The sequence below is a fragment of the Rhinolophus hipposideros genome, assembly GCF_964194185.1.
Source record: "Rhinolophus hipposideros genome assembly, chromosome: 22".
In the NCBI taxonomy this organism is placed as follows: Eukaryota; Metazoa; Chordata; class Mammalia; order Chiroptera; family Rhinolophidae; genus Rhinolophus; species Rhinolophus hipposideros.
In genome coordinates this window covers 22,170,170-22,196,741 of record NC_138068.1, presented here as the reverse complement: position 1 = coordinate 22,196,741, position 26,572 = coordinate 22,170,170, and the positions used below count along the sequence as shown (strand labels likewise).

At 43.1% G+C, this 26,572-nt stretch overlaps 1 protein-coding gene and 1 pseudogene across 3 annotated transcripts in view; one reads left to right on the top strand and one right to left on the bottom strand.

Annotated features, from left to right (window-relative positions):
- Positions 1-2,332: 2,332 nt before the first annotated feature.
- Positions 2,333-26,572, top strand: part of KIF3B (kinesin family member 3B) — a 37,544-nt gene continuing 13,304 nt past the window's right edge. For both annotated transcript variants that reach the window (XM_081034692.1, XM_081034691.1), the window contains exons 1-2: positions 2,333-2,443; positions 23,035-24,502. In XM_081034692.1, coding sequence (XP_080890818.1) covers positions 23,099-24,502 — 1,404 coding nt within the window. In that variant the 5' untranslated portion in view covers positions 2,333-2,443; positions 23,035-23,098. The remainder of the gene's footprint in view (positions 2,444-23,034; positions 24,503-26,572) is intronic.
- LOC308490955 (DNA damage-regulated autophagy modulator protein 2-like) lies at positions 9,470-9,885 on the bottom strand (annotated as a pseudogene). Its single transcript has one exon. The product of its transcript is annotated as a DNA damage-regulated autophagy modulator protein 2-like (transcript).

The window sequence follows — 26,572 nt, the reverse complement described above, 5'->3', positions numbered from 1 at the left end:
CATCCACTGACCCCAGCTCTGCCTACGAAGGTGACTTCTGACAAGAGTGTTTGAGGAATATTCCAAGGTTTGGGGAATTTAGTTTTTGTGGGTTTTTTTTAAGTTGTAACTCATATATATTTTTATTTTATTTTATTGGGGAAGGGGAACAGGACTTTATTGGGGATCAGTGTGTACTTCCAGGACTTTTTCCAAGTTAAGTTGTTGTCTTTTCAATCTTAGTTGTGGAGGGCGCAGCTCAGGTCCAGGTCCAGTTGCCATTGTTAGTTGCAGGGGGCGCAGCCCACCACCCCTTGCAGGAGTCAAACCGGGGACCTTGTGGTTGAGAGCCCACTGGCCCATGTGGGAATCGAACCTGCAGCCTTCGGAGTTAGGAGCATGGAGCTCCAACCGCCTGAGCCACCGGGCCGGCTGGGGGATTTAGTTTTTAATTGATAGATGTGCCCCTTAGGTGCCAAGAGCATTTTCCGTTGTTCAGAGCTAAGACCAAACTCAGCTCTGAGAGAGGAAGTCTGTGGGATCCCACTTTGGGGTTGGGGGTGATGAATAGAGATATATCGTGTGTACGTAGAGCGAGGGGTACAGGGGAGAGGGCATTCCAGGCAGGGAGAACCCCTGGAACAAAGTACAGAGAGTCCGGGGGCTTGTGGAGCCCCGACAGAGAGAAAAGGGAGATACTGTGCAGCCAAGAGTGAGGTGGACCCATGTTGGCAAGGGGAGCCTCCCGGAGATGGGGAACTCTCAGAGTTGTGGGCAGGGACAGGGACAACAGAGAATTAGCAGTCCGCCAGTCACTGATGTGCTGAATGTGCTCCCACTGGCCTCATCTCAAATCAGGTGTGAATTTGTGTTTCCTCTCCAGGAGTCTGGGAGCCTCCAGGGAGGAGGGGAAGAGAGTGTTTTCTCACCTTACTGCCCTAGAGACACACCCAATATTTGCAGAGGACTTGAGAGAGGTAAAGGGACTGAGCTGGGGCCACTTGGCTGTAGGCAGAGGTGAGAGTGTGGGCTCTGGGTTCACGTGGTAACGATGTGACTTCGGTCAGTTTTCCCATTTGTAGGGTGGGAATGATAATAGTACCTTCATAATCGGTGATCGAAAGGATTGATGTTCTTGACTCATTGTAAGTGCTCCATAAATGTCCCTTTTGGGACTTTCAGCTCTTCCATGGCCTTCCCCTTGGTCTCCTTACCCTTATATCTGTGGATTACCTGTCGCTCTCCCCCACCCATGTGCTCTCTTTCTCTCTTTTCGTCCCCTAATCACACTTTGCTGCTAGTCAAGAATGTGCCTTTGACTTTTTTTTTACTTTTGATGCTCTTCGGAAAAAGCCAAAAGGTCGAAAGATCACACATAGCTGATAAATGGCAGAGTTGGATTTCAAATCCAACTGACTCTCACATTCATGAACTTTGAAACCGCACTGTGCAACTTGGGCCCAATACTCGCTGGCTGAGACAAAGCATGCCCAAGGCCCCACAGCCATTAGCTAAGATCCAAACTCAGATCTGCCTGGCTGTCTTACCCTTACTCCCCAACCCCCACTTACCCCTTACTCCCCAACCCCCCACGTGATATCTTTAGCTGCCCTTTAGTATAATCACCGTGCTTCTCCCACGTGGCTGTTTCACTACATTTTCACTACATTATTAATTTTCCCATAAGAATTCTGTGAGATCATGCAGCAGGAGTCACACTGGATGAAGAAACTGAGGTTCAGAAAGGGAAAGCAACTTGTCCAAGGCCACAAAGAATTGGTAGATGTTGCAGGTAATTTAGAGATAAGGGGAGCCCCACCTAGCCTGGTGTGGTGGCACTGAAGATGGAAAACGGTGGATAGACAGGAGAAATATTTGAGAGGTAGGCCAAGGGATATGCTAACGAAGTGCTGACTGATTAGGTTTGGGGGGTGAAGGAGAGGGAGGAGAGAAGAATGATTCCTAAGTTTTTGGCTGGAGTGACCCGGTGGACCCTAAATGGGAACTATCTCAGTAGCAGTTTGAGACGCAGGTCAGATAAAGGATGTGAAAGCGCTTTAGGAAAGGTCAAACGGCGGCTGAAGTCGTGTGGCGCAATCATGGCAGTGAGTTCCATTTTACAGATGGGGAAACTGAGGCACCAGATACCAACGGGTGGAGTCACGTCACGTCGTTCTCTCTTCACATTCCTTGAGTGGGTGAAAGGACCAAGGCGTGTTGGGCACCTACTAGGATCCAATACTGTACCGGGCCCCGCCACGCCACGCCCCTCCCGGCAGGTTTTCCCTGTCCGCCTTCTGTGTCCCAATAAAGTTATTGAAATTGACACTGGTTGCTAAGGAAGTGGGTCGCCGAGCCGGGTTGCTAAGGAAGTGAGCGGCTGCTGTCTCTCCCCATCCGGGGCAGCGGGGAATGGCTGAGCCCGGGATTCGTCGCCGCCGCCAGCTTTCGGCTCGGGCCGCAGGTGAGTCGGGGAGGGGCCCAGGAGCCCGCCGGGCAGGGCGGGTCTCTCCCGCCGCCTGGGCTCTTTCCGGAAGCCGGCGCTGGCGCCGCCGCCTGGCTTTGCTCCTCCGCGAGCGGGAGCATCCTCTGTCCTGCCTCCCGGGCATCCTCCGGCGGTTTGGACGGCCTCACCCCTCCTCCCCGGGCGGAGAGGCAGCCAGACCCCCAGGCCCCGGCGTGACGGGTCGGGGTCCATCCGGGGAGCCTGGGGCCGTGGTCAGGGACCCAGCTCGGGAGGGAGGCGGGGAAGCGAAAGCCTGGAGTCCGAGCCTTGGTGCTGCCCCCGCTCACTGTGTGACCTTGGACGAGTCCCTTCCCCTCTCTGGCCTCAGTTGATCTGTTTACCCAAGGGGGTCCGAAGACTTGCTGCTCGCAGTAGTGAAGATGTTTAGTTATGTTGAAAGTGCCAATGGAGAGAGGGAGAATAGGGAGCCCTAGCGTGAGGACCAAGAGTCCAGTTTGAAGTCGGAGTGTCTGAGATTGCATCTCCAGTTAGTAATCGTATGGCTTTAGGCAAGTTGATCTCTGAACCCCTTCTTTATCTGTAAAATGGGTTAATGAACCACTGCGGAAATCCAGTGAGACGGGGTAAGTCGGGTAGCGCGTGGCACATAGTAAGTACCCAACAAGCGGTAATGAGCCATGTAGGGTGGTTTGGGCAAGGTTTCAGGAGATGACTTTGAGACAGGTGGGATTTAGGTGTGTAGAGTGCCAGCTCACATGGGTATTCCTCCCACTGTTGACATCTCCCCCACCCCCCAGTTTTACTTCTCTATTCTGCCCAGTGCAAGGGAGGTACTGTGGACTTCTGAAGTAGCCCTGGTGGGGGAAATCCTGAGGTCAAGTCTCTGTAGATGGCTGAGGTTATGGTCTTGCTTCCTACTTGGGTCTTACTGACCCTTCCAGAAGAAAAAGAGTATCTTATGTCTTTTGCGAAGTGCTTAAAGCATAATAGCTATTTACAAGTATATGATTAAGAAGCACTTTTCAGGTACATTATCTCATTTAATCTTCACAGAGACTTTGCCAGGTAGGTGGTGATGTTATCTCCATTTTACAGATGAGGAAACTGAGACTCAGAAAGGTGAATGATTTGTCTAAGAATTTTATACTTGTTAAGTGGTGGAGCTGGACACATTTCCAGGTAAATCCTGTATTTTCTTCCCCATACCCTGTTGTCTTTGGTTTCTCAACAGTAGCTGTTATCAAACCACAAGGGTATTCTTTTGTTACTCCAACTGCTATGGCTAGAGGCTTGTCTGCCAGTGGCAAGGAAATAAGATCTTACATAAAGCTTCATTTAAATAGATACCATCCAAAGTACGGACCTCAAAAAGAGCTGGAGGGGGCCGGCCGGGTGGCGCAGGTGGTTAGAGCTCTATGCTCCTAACTCCGAAGGCTGCCGGTTCGATTCCCACATGGGCCAGTGGGCTCTCAAAAACCAAAAAAATAAATAAATAATAATTTCAAAAAAAAAAAAAAAAAAAAAAAAAAAAAAAAGAGCTGGAATTTTTAAGAGGGGTATTCTCTGGCCCTCAGTCCCCTCCTCTTTAACCTGAGAGGAGCAGGCTAGATGATACCTGAAGGCCCTTTCAGTGCTGGTGTGCAATTCTGATTCCGTGCTTGCAGTTTAAAAGCATGGAATCAGGCTGCCTGGATTCAAAGCTTGGCTCTGCCACTTCCAAGCTGTGTGCCACTGAGCAATTTACTTCACCTCTTTGTGCTGCAGTTTCCTCATCTGTAAAACGGGGATAATAATGGTATCCACCATGTCTGGCTGTTGTGAGGATTCCTTTGAGCGTAATACAGTTAAAGTGCCTGGCGATTTGGGTAAACGTTAGCTGTTGTCGTTTAGGCTTCACATAACACCTGTACTATACTTTATGTTCTATTAATGGTGAATGAATAAAGTATGTGCCAATAATAGCAGGTCTGTCAACTTCAAGGTCATTGCAAGCTTGAAACAGTAGCTGTCACCGTATTATATAAAGGTCAGTATTATCACAAGGTTGTCCCAGGAACCTGCCATTCCATGCCAGATTGGGCTCAGAGGAAGATGAAAGCTGATGGTAGGACGCCATCATAGTTTGGTAGCTTGACTTCCAATTCAGGAAATAATTTCTCAGTCCCTCTGTGCCAAGCACAGTGGACGCTGTGGAGAACAACCCCTATCCTTCAAGGACCTTCACGCTTAATTTGCATATGACTAGCATTTTAAATAATTTGACATTTTTTAATTAATTCATATCTTGTATTTGCCCCTACTGCACAGTAAAGCCACTGATTCAGATTTCTTCTTTTGTGTCCTCCGCTTTAGTAGGGCGCCTGGGTTGGAAGCCTCGGTTTCCTCTCTAAGCCCTTTCATCCACTGATGTATGGGTCCCTGAGAAAGAGCCTTCTCTTGTGTTGGTTAATAATACAGTACTCTCTCTGGTGCCTAATGGTTTACAAAGATGCTTAAATGTCCCTTCACTCGTTTGGTCTTATCAAAAACCCTGCAATGAGGGTAAGGCGCAGAATGTTCCCATTTTACAGTCGACGGTCCTGAGGTAAGAGAAGCCATGCCACTAGGACACAGCCCATTTCACGTTGGAATCCAGGTCTTCGGACTCCAAGTTCAGTGCTCTTGCCCCTATGTATGCTTCCTCAGTTTCACTGAACATTTGCTGAGCCCTGACATGTATCAGGCTCTGTTCTCGCCTGGGGATGTGAGGGTAGACGAGGTCCTTGCTCTCATGCCACTTACATTCTAGTGACAGCAACAGGAAAAATAATAAATGAAAATATGGATGGGAATAAGTACTGTGAAAACAGTATAACAGTGATGTCATAGAGAGTAACTTCTTGAAGGGATTGGGGGGCTGATACTTTTAATTGGGTGGTCAGAGAAGGCCTCTCTAAGGTGTTAACATTTTTGCTGAGATTTGCTGCCAGAAAGGACCCAATCATTTGAATATGTGGCAGAAGGAACAGCAAGGGTAAAGGCTCTGAGGTGGGAGCAAGCTTGGTTAAGTTCCAGGAGCTGAAAGAAGGCTCAGAGTGGCGGGAGCAGGGGAGCCGGCGAGCTGGAGCAGGGGAGAGGGTGGGGGAGAATGGGGAGGAAGGCCAATGGGTGGTATGGGGGGGAAGCCTCACATCATACAGGGCCTTGCAAGCTAGAGCAAGGAGTTGGGATTTTATTCTGAAAGCAATGGGAAGTCATTGAAGGCTTTAAGAAAAGGGGGGTGGGGGCGGCCTGTTAGCTCAGTTGGTTAGAGTGCGGTGCTCTTAACAACAGGTTGCCGGTTCGATCCCCACATGGGCCACTGTGAGCTGCGCCCTCTACAACTAGATTGAGACAACGGCCTGCCTTGGAGTTTATGGGTGCTGGAAAAACACACTTAAATAAATAAAAGTTTAAAAAAAAAAGAGAAAGAAAGGGGTGGTGATGTGATTTATTTTTTGTTTTTTAAAATATCACTTTGGCCTCTATGTGGGCAATGAATTTTAAGGGGCATAAGAATGGCAGCCAGGAGACTAGTTGGAGGCTAGGTAAAAAATGATGGTGGCAGTGGAGATGGTATAAGAGGATGTGTTTTGGAGGTAGAACCATCAGCGTTGTGTTTGGGGGGATGAGCTAAAGGAATCAAGGATGACTCCTGAGTTTTTGGCCTGAGCAATTAGGTAGATGCTGGTGGTGCCATCTGCCTCTAAAATGATGAGAAAAATTTTGGGGAAGGTGCCCTATGAGGAAGAATTAGCTATGATTCACTCTGAGCCTCTGGAGGAGAGACACAAATCCCAGGTTACGTTGCAGGAAGACAGCCAGGTGCTTCTAACTGAAGGCTCTACCTTACACATCCACAAGCCATGCTTTTATCGTCGTCTGGCTCTATGCCAGCTTGTGGAGTGGCAGGGGTGGGATTTGCCGGGTCAGTGTCCATCTGTCTCGTGTTGTTGGCATTGCTGTCCTGCTTTGAGATCTTGGCTAATGAAGACTGAAGGAGGCTGGCCAGCTCGGGGACAGAGAATGGAATCACTAGTGCAGCTCACTCTCAGTGCATCAAATGGCCACACTCTCCCTGCCAAAGTCGTTCTTTCCTTGGCCATTGAATGACATTTCTAAAGTTTCAGAGCTTTTGGGAATCTCTTGAAAAGCTATTGTGTTCTGCCAGAATTCCTAGAGGATTTTTGAATGGAGTATCTCTTCTGAGCAAGGGAATTCATTCAAGCTTTTTTTTCATGTCTACTAATAATTGCACGTGTAAATTTCGGTTTTCCAACATTGTAAATTCAACATGGTGAATAGTAAGGCTAACAATCCCGAACCACTTCCGCTTGTATAGCTTTGTTTGCAGTTTAGAATGCTCTTTCGTTTGCATTCTCCAAGTGCGTTGTGTGACCGAGGCACCCATGTCCCCTGGGAGGTGGTTTGAAATACAAAATCTAAGCCTAGATTTAATAAACCCGTCTGCATTTTTACCAAGACCCCCGGGTGTTTTCTGTACGCGTTAAAGCTCGAGATGCACTCATTTGGTAATAAGCAGCAAAACTAGGACTTGCCAATGATAACGATAGTAAGAGTAACAGGAATAGCTAACACTTATTGAGCCAAGCATTGTTCTAAGCACTTTACACATGTTGTGTCATTTAGTCTTCACAGCAACCCTGTAACGGGTACTGTTATGATTCCCACTTTCCAGAAGAGGAAAGTAGAGGCACAGAAAGGTCAAATGACTTCCCTATATCTGCTGACCCCAGGTCCATTGCTCTTTCTGCCACTCACTTGTTCATCTGTTTTGCAGGTGGGCAGTACATTCCTGATGTTTTGTCCAAGGCCTTTCTCTTCTGTACCTGGGTAACAAAGTGCTGATGAGAAAGTGACTTCAAAGAATGTTTGAAGAAATCAGGGGAAAAACTCTTGAGCTATTTTAACATACCTATGGGTGTCAGTTACTTGAATAGGCAACAAACAACCCAATTTGTAAGACAAGCTACCTCTCACGCTTTCGAGCAGTCTCACTGGGCAGAAACAGCTGAAGCAGGTAGGAACCGTGAGCTTGTCTTTTGAGTCATTCAGCTCTGAACTGTTTCTCATTCTGGTGATAATATCTACACCAGGTGAGAAGAGGGTGGCTAAAGTCCCATACCACCCACGATTAGCTGACTAATTGTGAAAGATGCAATTTTATGGTGGCTCTGTTCTCTCTCTCTGCCCTGTGGGCTCATTATTTTCCTTTCAACATCTCCTTATCTCCCCAGAGTCTTAGAAAGATTTCTTGGTCAAGACCTATGCCATCTAGGAAATTCTGAGGTGAAAAGGCAGTGGGATCTGGGTGGAGGCATGAATTCTAATAAGTCTGCCACTTGGTGTGTAACCTGGGGAAAGTAAGTCAACCTCCTCTCTAGCCCTCATCTCTATATATACAAAGTAAGGACATGGGACACTCTTGCACGCTCTTCCTGAAAGACTGAGCTTTGATTTGGGTGATGTTTTCTTCTTCCGTGGTGACTTTATGCTGGGCTTTCTCCCGGACCTTCAGGGATGGGGCTCTGAGAGCATGTTTCTTGGCAATCTGAGACCATTACAAGCAGGTCATTGCGACAGCCTCACACATCTGCACTGCAGCTTGGAATGATTTGAGGTTTGAGTTTAAGGCTTAGTTAATCATGGGGGGGACACATATGTCTCCTCACTTTGTCACACTGATTGCAGACATTGAGTTCTTTACACACAGGCAGGTCTATCTTTAGCATGCTGATTTATTGTTTTTATTTACTATTTTTTATTTTTTAAACTTTCATTTATTTTAAGTGTGTTTTTCCAGGACCCATCAGCTCCAAGTCAAGTAGTTGTTTCAATCTAGTTGTGGAGGGCACAGTTCACAGTGGCCCATGTAGGGATCAAACCTGCAACCTTATTGTTAAAAGCACCGCGCTCTAACCAGCTGAGCCAACCGGCTTCCCCTAGCATGCTGATTTATTTAAATCATAGTTTGCGTTAGAGAGCACCAGTGATGCTTGTAACGTTTTTGGTAAGGTATTTGCAGAACTTGCATTTTGTCATGTTTGAACATAGTGTATAAATGGAAGTGGGTCCAAGTGAAATAGAAATTGTAGAAGAGCATTGGGAATTGAGATTTGACATGTTGTTACCCACTCTGGGGTCCGTCATAACACCTTCAGCAGTGGTTTCAGGAAGGGCTTGCTTTGGGGCTTTTGTGGGTGATATAATTAAACAGAAATTAAAAGCTCATGGCACAGATTCCAGCAGCTCAGTGGATTGCAGTAATCAGTACTTTATAACACATTTCAATAACCTAAGCAAAAAAATCTAGCTAGTAAATCATTACAGGTTCCATCTAGGTAAGATAAAATGTCAGTTCAAGTTACTTAAGGTTACCACAAGAAGATAGTTCTTGGTGTAAATAGTTACTGGTTTTGCAAGATATGCAATAGTGAATCGGATTCTAGCCTAAGAAATATATAATGTTTTTCGTTCCGTATTTCTTCAATTGCCAGCATTTTTTAATATAATTTTTTCCCTAATTATAAAAACAATGAACTTCTATTGAGGAAAAATAAGGAAAATCCTGAAAAGATTAATAAGATTCACCATAAGTCCCACCACCCAGAAATAACTACTGTTAACATCTTATTGTCCAAAGGCAAATATATTCCTAAATATATTTTATCTCATGGATGTGCAGTTCTTACCTATTTCCCTTATTGTTGTTATTCAGACTAGTTTCTTTTTTTTGTGGTTCTTTGGTTTCATTTGGGATAAAAAAGTATAGGCATAAATGTTTTTACATGGTTCTCTTGAAGATATCCTGTAAAATAACTTATCAACTGGCTTCATTCATGTTTCTTGATTTTCAGTATCTATCAATGTCACTGTCAGCCTTGATTAATTGGCTGAAAATTTCAGAGCAAAATAAGCAACTTTTGTGACTATTTTCCCAATCCATGAGAATCATAATCATCACAGAAATATTTTATCCTTTCATCATAAATCTCTGGAAAGTAGCCATAGTCATTCATTGTTAATAGGATGGAGGGCAGTGTCATAGAGGGTTAATCCCTCTAAATTGGCTTCCACCCCCTAAAGAAAGTTTCTGAAAATCACAGAGATGAGTTGGGAGAAAACCAAAGAAGGAAAATGACCTCGACCATTCTTCTGCAGTAATAATCATGTGGCACACATGACTTTTGTCTCCGGGGTTCCAGTAGAGTTTCTGTACTACCTCTGTCTGTGCTGCAACTGCCACTGTACAAAAGTGGTGAGCAGGTCAGCATACTAAATGTACTCAGTCCACACCAGATAACGACCAGTAGACTGATCCAGAAGACTTGTTTGCCATGAATTTGGGGCTGCATTTGGTAGGAAGGGATGGTCTGAACAAACATGTATAAGGAGCCCATACCAAAGGTGAGCGCAGCCCCATATCCATGTACAATTGCAAAGACTGTTTTCTGGAAGTTTGCCATAACTCAGCAACCCAGGTACAAGGCCAGCCTTGTTTAATCTGATGATCCAATTCCCTTCGGGATTCAGAGCATGAATTTGCTATTACAGCAAACATAAATGGTAGTGATGCATTCAACTGTGGTGAAATTTAACATTGCCCGAAACAAGCATTTTTCTGGAGCTACTGTACCAATGTCAATCAGTCAGACAGATGTGTTTATCTGTCTCTCCTGAATATTCCCTAAACATCACAGGTCCTTTCGCAACTCTGTCTTTTGTCATCCGTTGTTGACTCGGCCTGATATAAGGCAAAGCAGGTTTAATACTGTGGAGGGTTATGGCAGTAATGTATGAAAACCTCCGAGGTCCAAATTACAAGGGCCAAAGGAAGGAAACTGAGGCCTTGCTGAAACCACCACTTCTCAAACAGGTCTTTTGTCACTTTCTTGTTTGGTTTTATCTTCCTCACTAAACTTTAAGTTCTGTAGACCAGAAACCAGTTGTTTTGTTCACCATTATATTTCCAGCCCCTGTTTTAAATTTCACAAAGTATCAGTCTTTACATCTGCCCAGACCTGCACCTTTTTAAATCCTTGCTTGGATGAGTCCTCCCGTGCTGATGTCGGGTCCAGAGCCTGCAGGTTGAATGGAGATGGGGCAGGGCCCCGGGGCGTGCTCCTCATTTAGGCTCATTTCAATATTTAAATGTTATAAATAATGCTACTGAGAACATCTTGATAATTGTCTTTGCATAAACTTTTGCCTACATTTCTGATGATTTCTTTAAGCTAGATCTCTTAACTGTTAAACTTTTAATTATAAAGGCAGCCTCTTTAAAGTGTCTCCTTAAAGTGTCTAAATAAAGTTGAAAAGGCAGACATTATTACAATTTGGTGAGGAGGGATTACCAGGGAAGATGGTATCCTAACTCAGTTTCCGCTTACTTGTCCACTTGCAGGTACATCTTTAGATGTACTCAAAGTGTATCTCCCATTTTGCATTTGGAAATATTCACTTAACATTTCATAGCCATTTCCCATGTCCCCATTTTTAATTAATTATGAATTCATAAACTTCCCCTAGCATTGGGCATTTGTTTCCAGCTTTTTAATAATCACAGAGTGCCCTAATGAACATCTTTGCTTCTCTCTCAGCCTCATAAGAGAATTCTAAATAAATGGTTTGGGAAAGATTAGAATTTTAGAAAGTTAAAGGAGAACTGTACATTTTCCTTCTTAAAATTTGATAGAATCCTCTAAAAGTAGCTTTTAGAAAAACAGCTTTATTGAGGTAAAATTCACATATCATAAAATATCTTTTAATATTCTTTTCTTTAAAACTTTTTTTGGGGGAGAGGGTAACAGGACTTTATTGGGGAACAGTGTGTGCTTCCAGGACTTTTTGCCAAGTCAAGTTGTTGTCCTTTCAATCTTAGTTGTGGAGGGCGCAGCTCAGCTCTAGGTCCAGTTGCCGTTTTTTAGTTGCAGGAGTGGAACCGGCAACCTTGTGGTTGAAAGCCCACGCTCCAATCGAGTCATCTGGCACTGGCCCATGTGGGAATCGAACTGGCAGCCTTCGGCGTTAGGAGCACAGAGCTCCAACCGCCTGAACCACTGGGCCAGCCCCTCTTTTAATATTTTTCTCAGCTTCTTTTACGGCTTCTTTTTCTTTTTTCTTTTTGATACAGAATTCCCTATGAATGGGCTCCAGCACACAGGCCTTTGGCATTTAAACCCTTCATTCTCTGAATAGGCTGTTGGTTGATGGCATTAACCTGAAATACTCTGTACATGCTCAGTTTGGGGCACTGGATGAACTGTGAGAGCAAGCATTATCATTATGGAATTGGACAGTGAACCGTGGCAGTTCTGGTGGACTTTTGGAGAGGGATTTTTAAAAAGTATTTAACTCATCTTATTACTACTGAAATACGTCCTGTGATTTATAGGAAATTCAGCTTGATCAACTTTGGGAACTGTTTACTCTAGAGGTGGCATTGTAGGCAGAACTTCTCCAACATTAATGTATACACAAATCACCAAGGATCTTGATGAAATGGGATTCTGATTGGGGGGGTCTGGTTTGGGATAGAATCTGCAGAGCTAAACCAGGTGGAACAGGAAATACGAGGTAACACTTAAACACAATATTCTGAGTTATCTTGAATGACATGTGCAAGTTATTCCTTTTTAAACTCTTTTGGTTCTTCTGACTGTGTCAAGGAAAATATTTGTTTAGTTCCTGTCTGTTTCTTAACACTTGCTAAGCTCACTTTCTCACCAAGAGAAATGTGGTCTCAGGGCTTAGGTAAGCGACAGTATCTAATTAGAATTTAGTAACGTGTGTCCTTATATTTATTTTCATGATTACCTTCTACTTTCAACAAGTGATACTGATTGTCCATTAATGGTAGTGATGTAAAGTTACTTTTTAAAATAAATTTTGTTTAAAAACAGTAGCTTTCAAGAAAAACCTTAAGTAAAAAGTGCAAATGGTACATGGATATGGCAAAAATTGTGAAGAGACAATCCCATGACTGGAATTTAGGGCATGCTGGTGTGGAAAAAAGGCCATGGACTTTGGAGCGAGGTAGACCTGGTTTCTACTTATTTTGCCACTCATTAACTCGGTGTGCCATGTTACTTCCCTCTCCAAGTCGGAGGTTTTTTTCTCCCTGAAATTGGGTCAGGGCAGAAGCACCTCCTGTGGGCCAGGCACAATAGTGCTTGTCCTCCTCTACTCCTCACACAGCCCCAGGGCAGGGTATTATTGGTATTCCCACTTTACAGATGAGGAGTAGGCTCAGAGGGGTGGAGGAACTTGCCCAGAGTACCAGAGCTGGGAATGGTAGGACTGGCTTTCAATCCCAGGTGTGTCTGAATCTCTTTTTTCGTTATTCCAGGCCACCTCCCTCTTTTAAATATAGATTTTGTGGCGGCTCTCTACTGAGCCGAATGGCAGTCTGATTAAAATGAAAAGTCACACCACACACACCCATGTTCACTGCAGCATAATTCACCATCGCCAACAGGTGGAAGTAGCTCAGATGTTCGCGGGCAGATCAGTGGATAAAGAAAATGTACTTACAATGGGATATTATTATCCTTAAATAAGGAGCTCTGGTCACGTGTTATAACATGAATCTTGAGGTAGAAGGGTGGTTTCAGGGCCTGCGGAGAAGGGGAAATGGGGAGTTGTTGTCTGACAGGCACAGAGTTTCAGTTTGGCAAGATGAAAAAGTTCTAGAGATCTATTATACAACAATGTGGATGTAGTTAACACTACTAAACTGTGTAGACTTAAAACTGGTGAAGAGGGTATATTTTATTTTATGTGGTTTAACTACAAGTTAAAAGTTAAAAATAAAGCCATTGGTCAGAGGACAATTTTTTTTCATTGTGATTATGGAAAATCTCATACATAGAAGTAGAATAGTAAATGAACCATGAACCCTTTACCCAGTTATCAGCACATGGTCATTGTGTTTTACCTATAACCTCCCATCCACCTTACCCCACCCGCCCCTAATTATGTTGATCCCAGACAGCATATACCTTTGTCTGAAAATACTTTTGTGCGTATCGTGTTTCCCTGAAAATAAGACCTAGCCGGACAGTCAGCTCTAATGTGTCTTTTGGAGCAAAAATTAATTTAAGACTGGGTCTTATTTTACTATAATAGAAGACCAGGTCTTATATAATATAATATAATGTAATATAATATAATATAACATAATATAATATAATATAACACCGGTCTTATATTAATTTTTGTTCCAAAAGATGCATTAGAGCTGATTGTCCAGGTAGGTCTTATTTTCGGGGAAACACGGTATCTCAAAGTAAGAACCTTCTTTTAAAACATTTTTTTAAAATGATTATCTTTTTTAAAAAAATTTTATTGGGGAATATTGGGGAACAGTGTATTTCTCTAGGGCCCAAGTCATCATCCTTCAATCTAGTTGTGGAGGGTGCAGCTCACTGTCCCCTGCGGGAATTGAACCAGCAACCCTGTTGTTCAGAGCTTGTGCTCTAACCAACTGAGCCATCCAGCCGCCCCCCAAGAACCTTCCTTAAAACCGTCTTATACCCAAGTGTTCAGATTTCCTTGATTGTCTCATACATTTTTTAACAGTTGGCTTGTTTGAATCAAGATCCAAAAAAAGGGCCCCAATCATGGGCCAGATGTTGTATTTGCTTGATTCAGTCTCCTACCTCAGAGTGTATATTTTCAGCAGAGAAACAACTTCATTTCTTTCCAAGTTCCTGGCAGGAAGGCTTTGCCAGCTTCCTAGCTCAGTGGTGGTTCAGAGCATGAGTACTGCATGCCGGGGCCATGTGGACAACAGGGTACACTCTTGGTGGGAGGATAAATGGTACAGCCTGGGCATGGGGGCAAGATGGCGCCCTCTGCCAAAACTATGCATAGCATTTACATGTCTAGGAATGGATCCTACTAATTACTCCCACCTGTAACTAAAGGTATATGCTAAGGGTATTCACTGCAACATTGTTTATGATAGCAAAAGACCAGAAACATCAGAAGATCCCTCAGCACGGGGGCTAATCAAGTATGTTATGGGACAGCCATACCATGGCATGTGGGCAGCTGTTTTAAAGGGGAATGGGATTGTCTCCAATATCTATAAAGTGAGATGGAACATGGTGCATAGTGTACTTCCACTTGAGTTTAAAAAAGAAAAAAAAGGGGGCCGGCCCGGTGGCTCAGGTGGTCGGAGCTCCGTGCTCCTAACTCCGAAGGCTGCCGGTTCAATTCCCACATGGGTCAGTGGGCTCTCAACCACAAGGTTGCCGGTTCAATTCCTCGAGTTCCCCAAGGGATGGTGGGCTGTGCCCCCTGCAACTAGCAACAGCAAGTGGACCTAGAGCTGAGCTGCGCCCTCCACAACTAAGACTGAAAGGACAACAACTTGAAGCTGAATGGCACTCTCCACAACTAAGATTGAAAGGACAACAACTTGACTTGGAAAAAATTCCTGGAAGTACATACTGTTCCCCAATAAAGAACTATTCCCCTTCCCCAATAAAATCTTTAAAAAAAAAAAAAAAGAAAAGAAAAAAGTGGGGGAGCAATACAGATACCTTAATGCTTGCATATGTATCGAGTTCCTCCCAGGGTAGGAGGAGGGTTTCCTTGTTCACTGTATACTCACCCATATAACTTGAATTGTTTTAATCTCTGCATGTATTGATACACACGTGTGTGTGTGTGTGTGTGTGTGTGCGTTTTAAAAATGGGTTTATCTGTGAGTTTTAGGTAAGACAGACTTGGTTTTGAATCCTGACTGTTCCACTTAATTGCTGTGTGACCTTGGGCAAATTAATTTCTCTGAGCCTCCCATCCTTATTTTTATTTTATTTGTTTAGTTAGTTAGTTTCAGGTGTATAAAACAATATAATAGTTAGACATTTATACCCCTCACAATTCCATCCTTATTTTTAAAATAGGGCTAATACCTATTTCTCCTAAGATGATTGTGAAGATTAGAAGGATATACATTAAGCTCTTAATATATTGTGAGTTGTGACTATGGAATACAACAAAACTCCAGACCCACACTGATTCTGAAGGAGAAGTGTCCTCTAGACTTGAATATATTTTTTATGAATGTATTCTATGAATGTTTCACAATTGGATACAAAAAAGGATTTTTTCCCCCCTCTTTTTTCCTCTTTGATAAATGCTTTCTTTGTTTGCTTGTTTCTCTCATTAAATGACGGGGAAGCACCTGGTGACAGTTTGAATCCAGAGCAGGTATTTATTTGTTCATGTTTCTTGCCTGTGACCTTTCTAGGTTTCTTTCCAGACAAGTAGCCTGTCTTCCTAAGACACTTACGCTGAAATCAAGGTGCTGGACAATACCCCCAACCCCCAAAGGAAAAAATAGCTTTATGGCAATCCCCCTGCTTGATTATGAGAAACTAAATATATGCACCTATTAAAAAGGCCATAGAGAGCCAAGAAAATCACTTGCAGGCTCACCCCCAGAGATCAATATTGCTTGCATTTCCTGAGTTTTTATTACAGATTTTGCACTAGGCTAAGCATTTAACATTTATTAGCTTACTTAGTTCTTAGAACAGGTCTTTAAGGTAGGTGTTGTTATTAACCCCATTTTATAGAAGAAACTATGACTTAGGTAACTTTCTCAAAATGTTATAGCTCAGTGACAGAGTAGAAATGCTGACCAGTTAGTTGAACACTAAAGCTCATACTTTAACCCTGACTCTACGCTGTCTCCCTACATCTTTCTCTAAACGTGTACATGTAACACACATAAACAAATCTCATGATAGTAACTCTTCTGTTTGGTAGCCTGCCTTTTTTTTTCGTTCAAGAAAATGTCATGAACATTTTCCCGTATCTAAATACTTAGAGGTGTATTGCTATTCTTAATGGCTGCATAATATTGCACTTCAAGTTTACCCGTCAGTGTTTTAGTATTAGTTGCTCAACTGCCCTCAAATAATTTGCGCCAGTTTGAGATACTGTGGCTCCTGTATGTGCTGTAAGGGACGGTTTGAAAGTTCTTAGTTCACACAACTTTTTTTTTTTTTTAAGGAGAACAGGACTTTATTGGGGAACAGTGTGTATTTCCAGGACTTTTTTTTTCCCCCAAGTCAAGTTGTTGTCCTTTCAGTCTTAGTTGTGGAGGGCGCAGCTCAGCTCCAGGTCCAGTTGCTGTTGTTAGTTGCAGGGGGCGCAGCCCACCATCCCTTGCGGGAGTCGAACCGGCAACCTTGTGGTTGAGAGCCCGCACTCCAACCAACTGAGCCATCTGGCACTGGCCCATGTGGGAATCGAACTGGCAGCCTTCGGAGTTAGGAGCACAGACCTCCAACCACCTGAGCCACCGGGCCGGCCCCACACAACTCTTTGACTTGCAAAAAAGATGACCTTATGTTTCTAAACAGTGGCTGTAATAAAAACAGAATATATTTTATTAGTCTGTTATTTTGACACCTCTTCTCTGAGAGCCTTTTAGGGCTGTGGCTATGTGACATTGCTACGCTGACATTAGAAAGTTAAAGATTCCACTGCTGGGGCCTTGCAGAAGCTCTTCTGAAGCTTCACCATAAAATTGAGATTAGTAGTTTTACTCCGAAAGCCCTTTGTTCATCAATTAAAACATTTTTTTTATTACAATACCTGAATATTAGTTTACTTAATTTCACAAAACTTTTCCATCTCTTTTTTTCTCCTAATTTTATTTTTCTAACTGGATAATACACTCACATGATTGAAAACTCAAGAGGTATAAAGGGGGATACAGTGAAAAATCTCCCTTCTACTCTTAGCCCCCAGGCACCTGCTCTTCTCCCTACAGGGCCCCAGTGTTGTTATCTGGCTCTTGTATATCCCTCCAGAACTATTTTGTGCACTTTTAAGCAGATATTCAACTATTCCCTTGTCAACACAAATGTGTCCTTTTAAAGTTCTGCAGGGCAATGGTGTTATTTTTCAACTGGACATGAATAATCTTGTTTTGAAAATTGTTAATTCCCATTGTGGTAACTGGCCATCCTGGGAACCAGAGACCCAGAATTGAACTTGCTCTCTCGGTGCGGTCCAAGGGATTGCAAACAAGGAGTTCTGGTACGCACTTCAAAACAATGAGTAGCCATTGTGAAAGAGAGTAGTGTTGCTGGTGACAAGGCAGAGACACAGGAGAAACAGCTGCTTCTCCTGAGAGAAACCTGCTCTGGGAGTTTGTTTGGGCTGGTTAATAGGGAGTCAAGTCGCTTTTATCGCCTTGCCCTAGTGTTGCAGGGCTTTTCTGATGGCCCATGTGATCTATGGCTCTGGCTGCCTTTCAGACACTGAGTCCTTGAACTCGAGACTAGGCGGTTGGCAGGTGGTGGCCTGGTCTGATCTTAGAGGACATTGCGTTGGAATGCATTGATCAAAGATGCATTAGCATGCACTCTGTGCCCACAGATGGCTCCTCGTTGCAGGGCTGTTTCTTGCCAGCCTTTATTGTTTTCCCATTTGAAGATACCACATTAAAGAAAATTTGGAAAATGCAGAAATGTTGAAGAAGCAGGGGAAATCACCTGTAGTTCCATTACCCAAATTGATAGTCCCGTCACCCACTATTGATATTTCGATGTACGTCTTATTTTTATGTAATTGCGATTGCATACATTCAATGTCATAAACTGTGTTTTCATTTATGATAAGCCTTTTCCATGTCATTGCAGAGCCTTGGTAAACGTAGCTTCATAAAACGGACTAGTATGGCGGAACTTTTAAAATCAGATCATGTGTACCTGAACTTGGTCATAGACAGAATCTGTAAGAGCCAGGCAAGAAGTATAAATAAGCAAAGCATGCTGGGTGTGAGACAGTAGGGAGTGAGTGTTGGGGAGGATGGAGAGACCCCGTCCAGCGGAGGCAGGTCAGCTCCCATTGCTGCCACTTGGGGCGCAGGCCAGGAGCTATTAGATATTCCCATTCTTCCAGAGAAACAGAAAAATCTATTGGTTTTTTTTAATGTGAAGTTGGTGGGTTTTGTTCTTTTCTTTTGTAGAAATTTTAAACATTCAGAGAATAATATAAGAGACAGCCAGAATTGACAGACGTTAACATTTTCTCTTATTTGCTTCAAGCCTCATTCCCCTAGGGTTTGTGTGTGTGTGTGTGTGTGTGTGTGTGTGTGTGAAGAGAAATGATAAAATATTATAGATAAAATTAAAATATCCTTCCCATTTCTAGTCCTGTTCTCTACACTTCACCCTGCCCAATTTGGGCAGCTACCATTGGGCAGCTACCATTATATTACCAAGTATAAATTGTTCTATACCCTTCTGCTCTATATTTTATACTTATATGTGCAAATCCATGAGCACATTATTGTTTTGTAAATTTTTAATCATAATTTATCACTCCGTAGCTTGCTTTTGTACTCAATCTATTTATCCATGTAAATATATTAACTCTAATTCAGGGGTGGTAGACTTATTCTGTAAAAGATCAGGTAGGAAATATTTTAGGTTCTGTGGGTCATACTGTCTCTGTTGCAGTTATTCTGCTATTTTATAGCTAATGCAGCTATAAATAATATGTAAGCAAAGGATTGTGGCTGTGTTCCAATAAAACTTTATTTGCAAAAACAGGTTGTGGTCCAGATTTGGCCTGTAGGCTGTAATTTGCTGACCCCCTGCTGTAATTTACTCCTAAAACTACTGAATAGTATACTGTCTATAATATGAATGCACCATATTTTATTTTTCAGTTCCCCTATAAATTGATGTTTAGGTTTCCAGTTTTCGTGTTATTTTAATAAGCCTGCAGGAAGCATCCTTATCTATGTTTCCTTGTGCATGTGTGCAAAGGTTTTTCACCAAGACATACATATATAAAAGTGGAATTGCTGAGGGCTTTTTTTTTAAATAACAGGTGGGCCAAATAAAATGCTTCAGGTAGAATATGATGAGTTTCTGAACTCTGTCTTAGAATTTCTATAGGAGGCCAAGCCAACAGTTGTTGAGAAGTCAGTCCACACTTAGTTCTAGAATTTGGGGTAAGACTCCATGAGAACTAACAAAAGTGAGGGTGCATGCATCCAAACATGAAAGAGTTGGAGAATGATATGGAAGAATGTGGCTGTCCTGAGAAATGTATAACTGATATCCTTAGCAGATAAAAGAGATGAGGTTGAGGGAAAAACTCAATTTTTCACGTGTAGTAGTAAAAGGATAGTTGTTAACATCACAATGACAAGTTCTAGCAGAAAAAGTATTCAGGATGAAGGTGATGAACTGCTGACCTGTGGTTCCATCTTTCCTGGCAATGCTGTGAGTTCCTTTAAAGATTTATCACTGTAATTAGACTGGCTAAAAGAAGAATAAGGACGGTAATAAAGTAAAGAAAGAGTATCAGGGCATCCTTCCAAGAAAACCCTCTCCTTTGAGGAGGACCCAGAGCAAGATTTTAAGCCCTGGTGGCAGGAAATTAAATTAGTCCGTCTTCCTGAAATAATACATCAATAAAACATGACTAGTTCAGTTGAGCTCGGTGAGTTCAGAAAAGAAATAGTGTTCTGTGTTCTGAGTTGAGATTTAATTAAGGGGACTTGGGCTTTGGGAATTCTTTTTAAAAGAATTTTCAGATTGTTGTAGTTCATTATCATTCCTTTGTTTTGGAGAGCTCAAAAAATATACAGGGCCATAACAAGCAGCTGAACATCAAAGTCAGCCTGCTGCAGGCTTTTTTTTTTCTTTTTTTAAAAATGTGTTTGGGCCATATTGTTTTGATGTGGTAGAATCTGGACAGCTCTGCCTCTTCAGGGGTATATAATCCAGAAGAATCGGGCATCTCCATGGACTCGTTCCCCACCCACCCCTTAACGTTTCTCTTACTCCTTCAAGTCTAGCATTTTGTCTAACCGTTCTATGCACAGCAGCAGAGGCCTGCACGAGGGAGGCTTGGGGGGCTAGGGTTTGAACTTGGCACCTAGACTGTTTTTGCAGGCCTCTGTTGAAGTGGAGGGAGCGATCAGCCACCGCTATAACTTGGGGGGCCATTCCCCCAGAAAAGAAAAGGAGACACAGTAAACACACTGGCTATTCTAACATCTATATTTTTCCTTCTCATCTGGCAAAATTCTAATAACATCTAGAGGGTAATGAATGAAGGGCTGCCTTTTACATAGTTTTCTTTAAATGGCTTGAGATTCATTTCTAATTGAACATTGATTAGGTATTTGGATCTCAATTTAATCAGATTTTTCTTTTAGAATCATGATTACCAACAGAACAAGATAAAATGTTAGTCTAGTGATGATTAATGCCTAAAATTAGGGCTCATTGGTAATCTCTGGAATGACTCTTTGACAAGGGTCATTTGGATGAATCTGTGTTAATTTTAACCCAGCTTTATATTAATTCACAAAACACTTCCAGCTTTGTAAGTGCCTATGCGTCTCACAAACATCGAAAGGAAGAATGATTTATATTTTACATACTTTATAGAAAAGGGGTTCAGAGAGGGTAAGAGGTCTTCTGGTTCTTTATTCTAGACATTATTTTATTACATGTAACTAGAAGTATGAAAATAATTTTTCATGTTTCCATGTACTTAGCAGCAGAACAGTTTTTTGTTTTGTTTGTTTTTAATGAAATATCAGTGGGTGGGGAGACTTACTGACTATTTATTAAGCTGTAGCGTATATGCCCGGAATGGCCCGTCACTGCTTCACATTCTCCCACCCTGATGGCAGGGAATAGATCATTCTCATAACTCAAAAGCATATTGTTATCACTGTTCTAAGCATCTATTAAAATTACAAATATATATGTCCTGTGATTCAGTAATTGTACTTATAGAAATTTATGCTTACAGATAGACTTTCCCACACATGAAAGGATGTGGTCCTAGGTTTTTCACAGTAAAATACCAGAAACAAGCTTAAGTGCTCGGGTAGTGGTTAAATAATTATGATGCTTCCGTACAGAGGGATATTTATTTAGCTGCTGTCATAAAGAATGAGGCAGTTCTACATTTGCTGATGGAACAAACTCCAAGATATGTGCTCCAGTGAGAAAAAGCAAGTCCAGGACACTGCATTATTGTGTATAATATACTTGTTTAAAGGGGAGGGGCTAAGGATATATTAATACATATTTGCTTGTTATACATAAAGTGGTTCAGGAAAATTAAAAATCTAGTCACACTTGCCTTGTAGGGAACTGGGTTACTGGAGAACAGGTGAAATAGAAGGACCTGTCAGCGAAGGGCCTTTTGAAACAAAAACCATGTGAGTTACCTATTTGTTTAACAACCCTGCACTGAGAATTTCAGGAGTTTGAGGTCCTTGTATGTACTCTTTCCTCTGATCTGCTTGCTCCCTACTCCTTCCCCAAGGACTCATTTAATCACCCTTTCTTTTGTTCCCTGAATTTTCTGGCACCAAATGAAGGTCTCTTTTTTGTGTTCACTTTAAAATTTTTCATACCTATTTTCTTATTTGCATTCAAATTGTATTAAATTTATTGATTGGGTCAGTGCCTCCTGTGTAAGGCATTACATCACATCCTCATTTATTTGAATACATTTTACACAAGCCATCGTTTATGATTTTAGAATGGAAAAGTAGCATGAGCTCAAAATAGGAAATTCAAACTGTATAAACGAACAGATAGCGGAAAGCTTTTTTTCTCTCCGGTGACCTTGAGTCCCTTAGGCCCGTGGTTCCCCTGCTGAGCCTGCCACTGTTACCACTTTTACATGTATACTTCTTTTTTTCTTTTACTTTTTTTTTTGCCTTTGTGTGTGTGTGTGTGTGTGTGAGTGTGTGTGTGTGTTGAGAGCCCACTGGCCCATGTGGGAATCGAACCGGCAGCCTTCGGAGCTAGGAGCGTGGAGTTCTAACCGCCTGAGCCACCGGGCCGGCCCTACATGTATACTTCTAATAGTATTGTATGCATATCAAACATAAACATGCACATATCCCCCTTCTTACATACTGTGTAAACTATACTATACCTACCGTGTCTCATATACTTTCTTTACTTAACAGCATATGTTGGTATAGGACCACATTTAGATGAGCACATTGTTTTTAGTAACTGCATAGGACTCCACTACACATATTAAATGTATTTAACTTATTTAATCACCCTCCTCTTGATGGGAATTGGGGTTGTCCACAGTCTATTGCTACCCCGAATGATGCCACAACAAATATCCTTGTATCTACAGGATAAATTCTTAGGAATACAACTGCTGGGTCAACGGTCTGTGCATTTAAAATTTTGCTCTATGCAGAGGTTGCAGTAGTTCAACAGGATATAAAATTATCCAGGCTTTTAAAAGGTTTCCAGCTGCCGCAGCCTATAGTATAAGATAAAATATCGGTCTAAGGGAGGGCAAGCTACTTAACACTATTGGTGGACTGAGAGTCTTTATTTTTCCCATTGAAGCTGGTTAAGATCCCGTGAGTAACATATACAGTGTAGTAAAGTTATTAAATGCAGCCATCAGGTTATAGCAAGATGAAGGTGACTTGGATGTTTCCGCTGCTGTTGAGCAGCCCCCAGTGACAACTGTACTGTCTTGATTTCCTTGTCCTTTTTTTCTAGGACCGTAGCATCCTGAGACGTTTGGGATTCACAGCTCTCAAGGTCAGTCCTGTCAGATTTCATCATGTCCAAGTTAAAAAGCTCCGAGTCAGTCAGGGTGGTGGTTCGCTGTCGTCCCATGAACGGCAAGGAAAAGGCCGCTTTGTATGACAAGGTGGTAGATGTGGACGTGAAGCTGGGCCAGGTGTCGGTGAAGAACCCCAGAGGAGTGGCCCATGAAATGCCCAAGACCTTCACCTTTGATGCAGTGTACGACTGGAACGCCAAACAGTTTGAGCTCTATGATGAGACGTTCCGACCACTCGTGGACTCCGTCCTGCAGGGTTTCAATGGGACGATATTTGCCTATGGACAAACGGGGACTGGGAAAACCTACACAATGGAAGGAGTCCGTGGGGACCCTGAAAAAAGAGGGGTCATCCCCAACTCATTTGATCACATCTTCACCCATATCTCTCGATCCCAGAATCAGCAGTACCTGGTCAGGGCTTCGTACTTGGAGATCTACCAGGAGGAGATCCGAGATCTGCTCTCAAAGGATCAGACCAAAAGGCTTGAGCTCAAAGAGAGGCCTGATACGGGAGTGTATGTGAAAGACCTATCTTCCTTTGTCACCAAGAGTGTGAAGGAAATAGAGCACGTGATGAACGTGGGGAACCAGAACCGTTCTGTGGGTGCAACCAACATGAACGAGCATAGTTCACGTTCTCACGCAATTTTTGTTATCACCATCGAGTGTAGTGAGGTGGGCCTCGATGGAGAAAACCATATCCGTGTAGGGAAATTGAACCTCGTTGACCTTGCTGGCAGCGAACGGCAAGCCAAGACCGGTGCGCAAGGGGAAAGATTGAAGGAAGCGACCAAGATCAACCTGTCCCTTTCGGCCTTAGGTAATGTCATCTCTGCCCTGGTAGATGGCAAAAGCACTCACATTCCATACCGGGACTCAAAGCTTACCAGGCTCCTCCAAGATTCTCTCGGGGGCAATGCTAAAACTGTGATGGTGGCCAACGTGGGGCCTGCCTCTTACAATGTAGAAGAGACTCTGACCACTCTGAGATATGCCAACCGTGCCAAAAACATTAAGAACAAGCCACGGGTCAACGAGGACCCTAAGGATGCCCTCCTTCGAGAATTCCAGGAAGAGATTGCTCGGCTCAAGGCCCAGCTGGAAAAACGGTCCGTTGGCCGGAGGAAGAAGCGAGAGAAGCGGAGGGAAGGTGGTGGCAGTGGTGGGGGTGGGGAAGAGGAGGAGGAGGAGGGAGAAGACGGTGAGGAGGAAGGCGATGATAAGGATGATTACTGGCGGGAGCAGCAGGAAAAGCTGGAGATTGAGAAGCGGGCCATTGTGGAGGACCACAGCTTGGTTGCGGAGGACAAGATGAGGCTGCTGAAAGAGAAGGAGAAAAAGATGGAGGACCTGCGACGGGAGAAGGATGCCGCCGAGATGCTGGGCGCCAAAATCAAGGTACTCTATCCTTTCTTGGGGCCTTTCTTTTCTCTTTCAACTCTTTCTGTTTTATCAAAAAAGGGATGAGGAGTGATGTCTCTTTCGCTTTTGCATTCCCAATAGCTCCATGCTATCCAGCGCCCAGTAAACATTAGTCGAATCACATTGAATGAAGAAACACAATTTTTTCAAATAAAAAATTAAATATTGAGATCATAGTAAGAATAATGATTCTGTATGTGCAAGTTATAAAAACATATGTGAAACCAACGCCCAGGTTAACCCCCACCCCCCAGGTTGAGAAATGGAACAGCATCCGTATCTTTACAAGTTCTTTGTTTCCCTCTCCCCCTGAGGTAACTGTTATCTTGGATTTGGTAGTTTATTGTTTCCTTGCTTTTAAAATAGTTTTTCCATCTATGTACATATCTGTAAATAACAGATAGTTTTAGTTTCACATAACTTTTACTTTCATATAAATGGAATCTCACTGGTGCTTTTTTTGTTTCTTTTCTTTTTGCTCAATGAGATTTGTCCATGTTGATGCCTGTACCTGTGATTCATTCATTATGGCTCTTCTGAGAATTCCGTGGTATTCCATTCTCCTGAGAGTGTGGGTTGTTTCCATTTTTCTGCTATGACTGTTCTTGTACTTGACTCCAGGAGAACATGTATGTGCAAGAATTTCTTGTCTGACATCGCCAGGTCCTAGAGTATGTGCAGCTTCCACTTCACTAGATAATGACAAGTTGTTTTCCGAAGTGGCCCTGTGAATTGAAGCTCCTACCAGCAGGGTATGAGTTCTGGTTGCTCCTCATCCTTACCAACGCTTGTGGTTATCAGACTTTAATTTTTGTATATCTGGTGGATATAAAATGGCATCTCGTTGTGGTTTTCATGTTGCAGTGCCGTGATAATACAAGATCTGGAACACTTCCATCAACCCTGCAGTCCATCCCTTCCCCCAACCTCCAACTCCTGTGGGCCAGTGGCCAAGTAGTATTCTAGAGTGTGGAGGCTCACTCCCCTGTCGAGTCTTCTCTCAGGCGGCAGTGGACCTGGACCTGCTACAGGGCTACAATGGCAGAGGAGAGTACAAAGCTAGCCCTGGACATCTGAGCATGCCACTGCCTGACCACAAGCCAGTTGAGTTCTAGCTCATTGGATTTATGTAAACTTCTAATCTCTACTCTAAAATGTATCTCTTTATTACTTTAGAAATGACAAGTGCTCTCTTTCTCACATCCCCCTCCCACTATATGAAGCCATACTTTATCTGTGGCTTCATAGCGGCCCTTTTACAGAGCTGGGTACTATTTTCCTTCGGAGACAGGGGTCCTTTCCAGGACTTTCAAGACCTGATGTGAAAATGGAGTCACATACAACACAATTAGGAGGTAACTTTGTTCCGGAGAAGGGTTCAGGATGGGTTTCCATTATGTCACACACCCCATCACCCCTCTTCGCTCCTACCCTCGCAGTGGAGCTAGGTGTGCCCATGTTTGATTTGCATGCTGTTTTTTAGGGTCACATCTGTTATTCAAGCCCAGAAACACCTAGGCTCGCTAAACAACCTGGGGTATTTGGGCAACTCTCTGAAGCTGAGTGTGGCAAGACTCAGCACTACTTCAAGGTCACTAAATGTATTGCAAGCCTTTTTTATGGGAGAATGACATGACTTTTGTCTTTCCCAATCCCTGGCTGCTGTAAGCTCAGAGGACAAAAGAATTTAGACCTGGAAGGTGTGTGTATGGGGTGGGGGGTGGCAGGGGGAGTGGTAGTAATCAGTGTAGCTCTTTCATTTTGGGAAAAGAGGAAACAGTCTCAAGGGCTCAGTGAAAGATGGCAGCTGGGCTGCCAGTTAATGTTTATGTATTTCTTAAAAGCAAGGTTGTGAAGCTTTTGGATTACATGCTTTTTGGGTACAAATCATTCTGGTGGCTTCACCCACCATCTAAATGCTGATGGTTTCTGATCTGTATAGCCAGCCCAGAGCTATCTAATAACATTCAAGCCAGATAGCCTCTGCCTACTAGACATTTCCATGGAGATTCCCCTGGCCACAGCCTGCTCCTGCCTTCCTTTTCT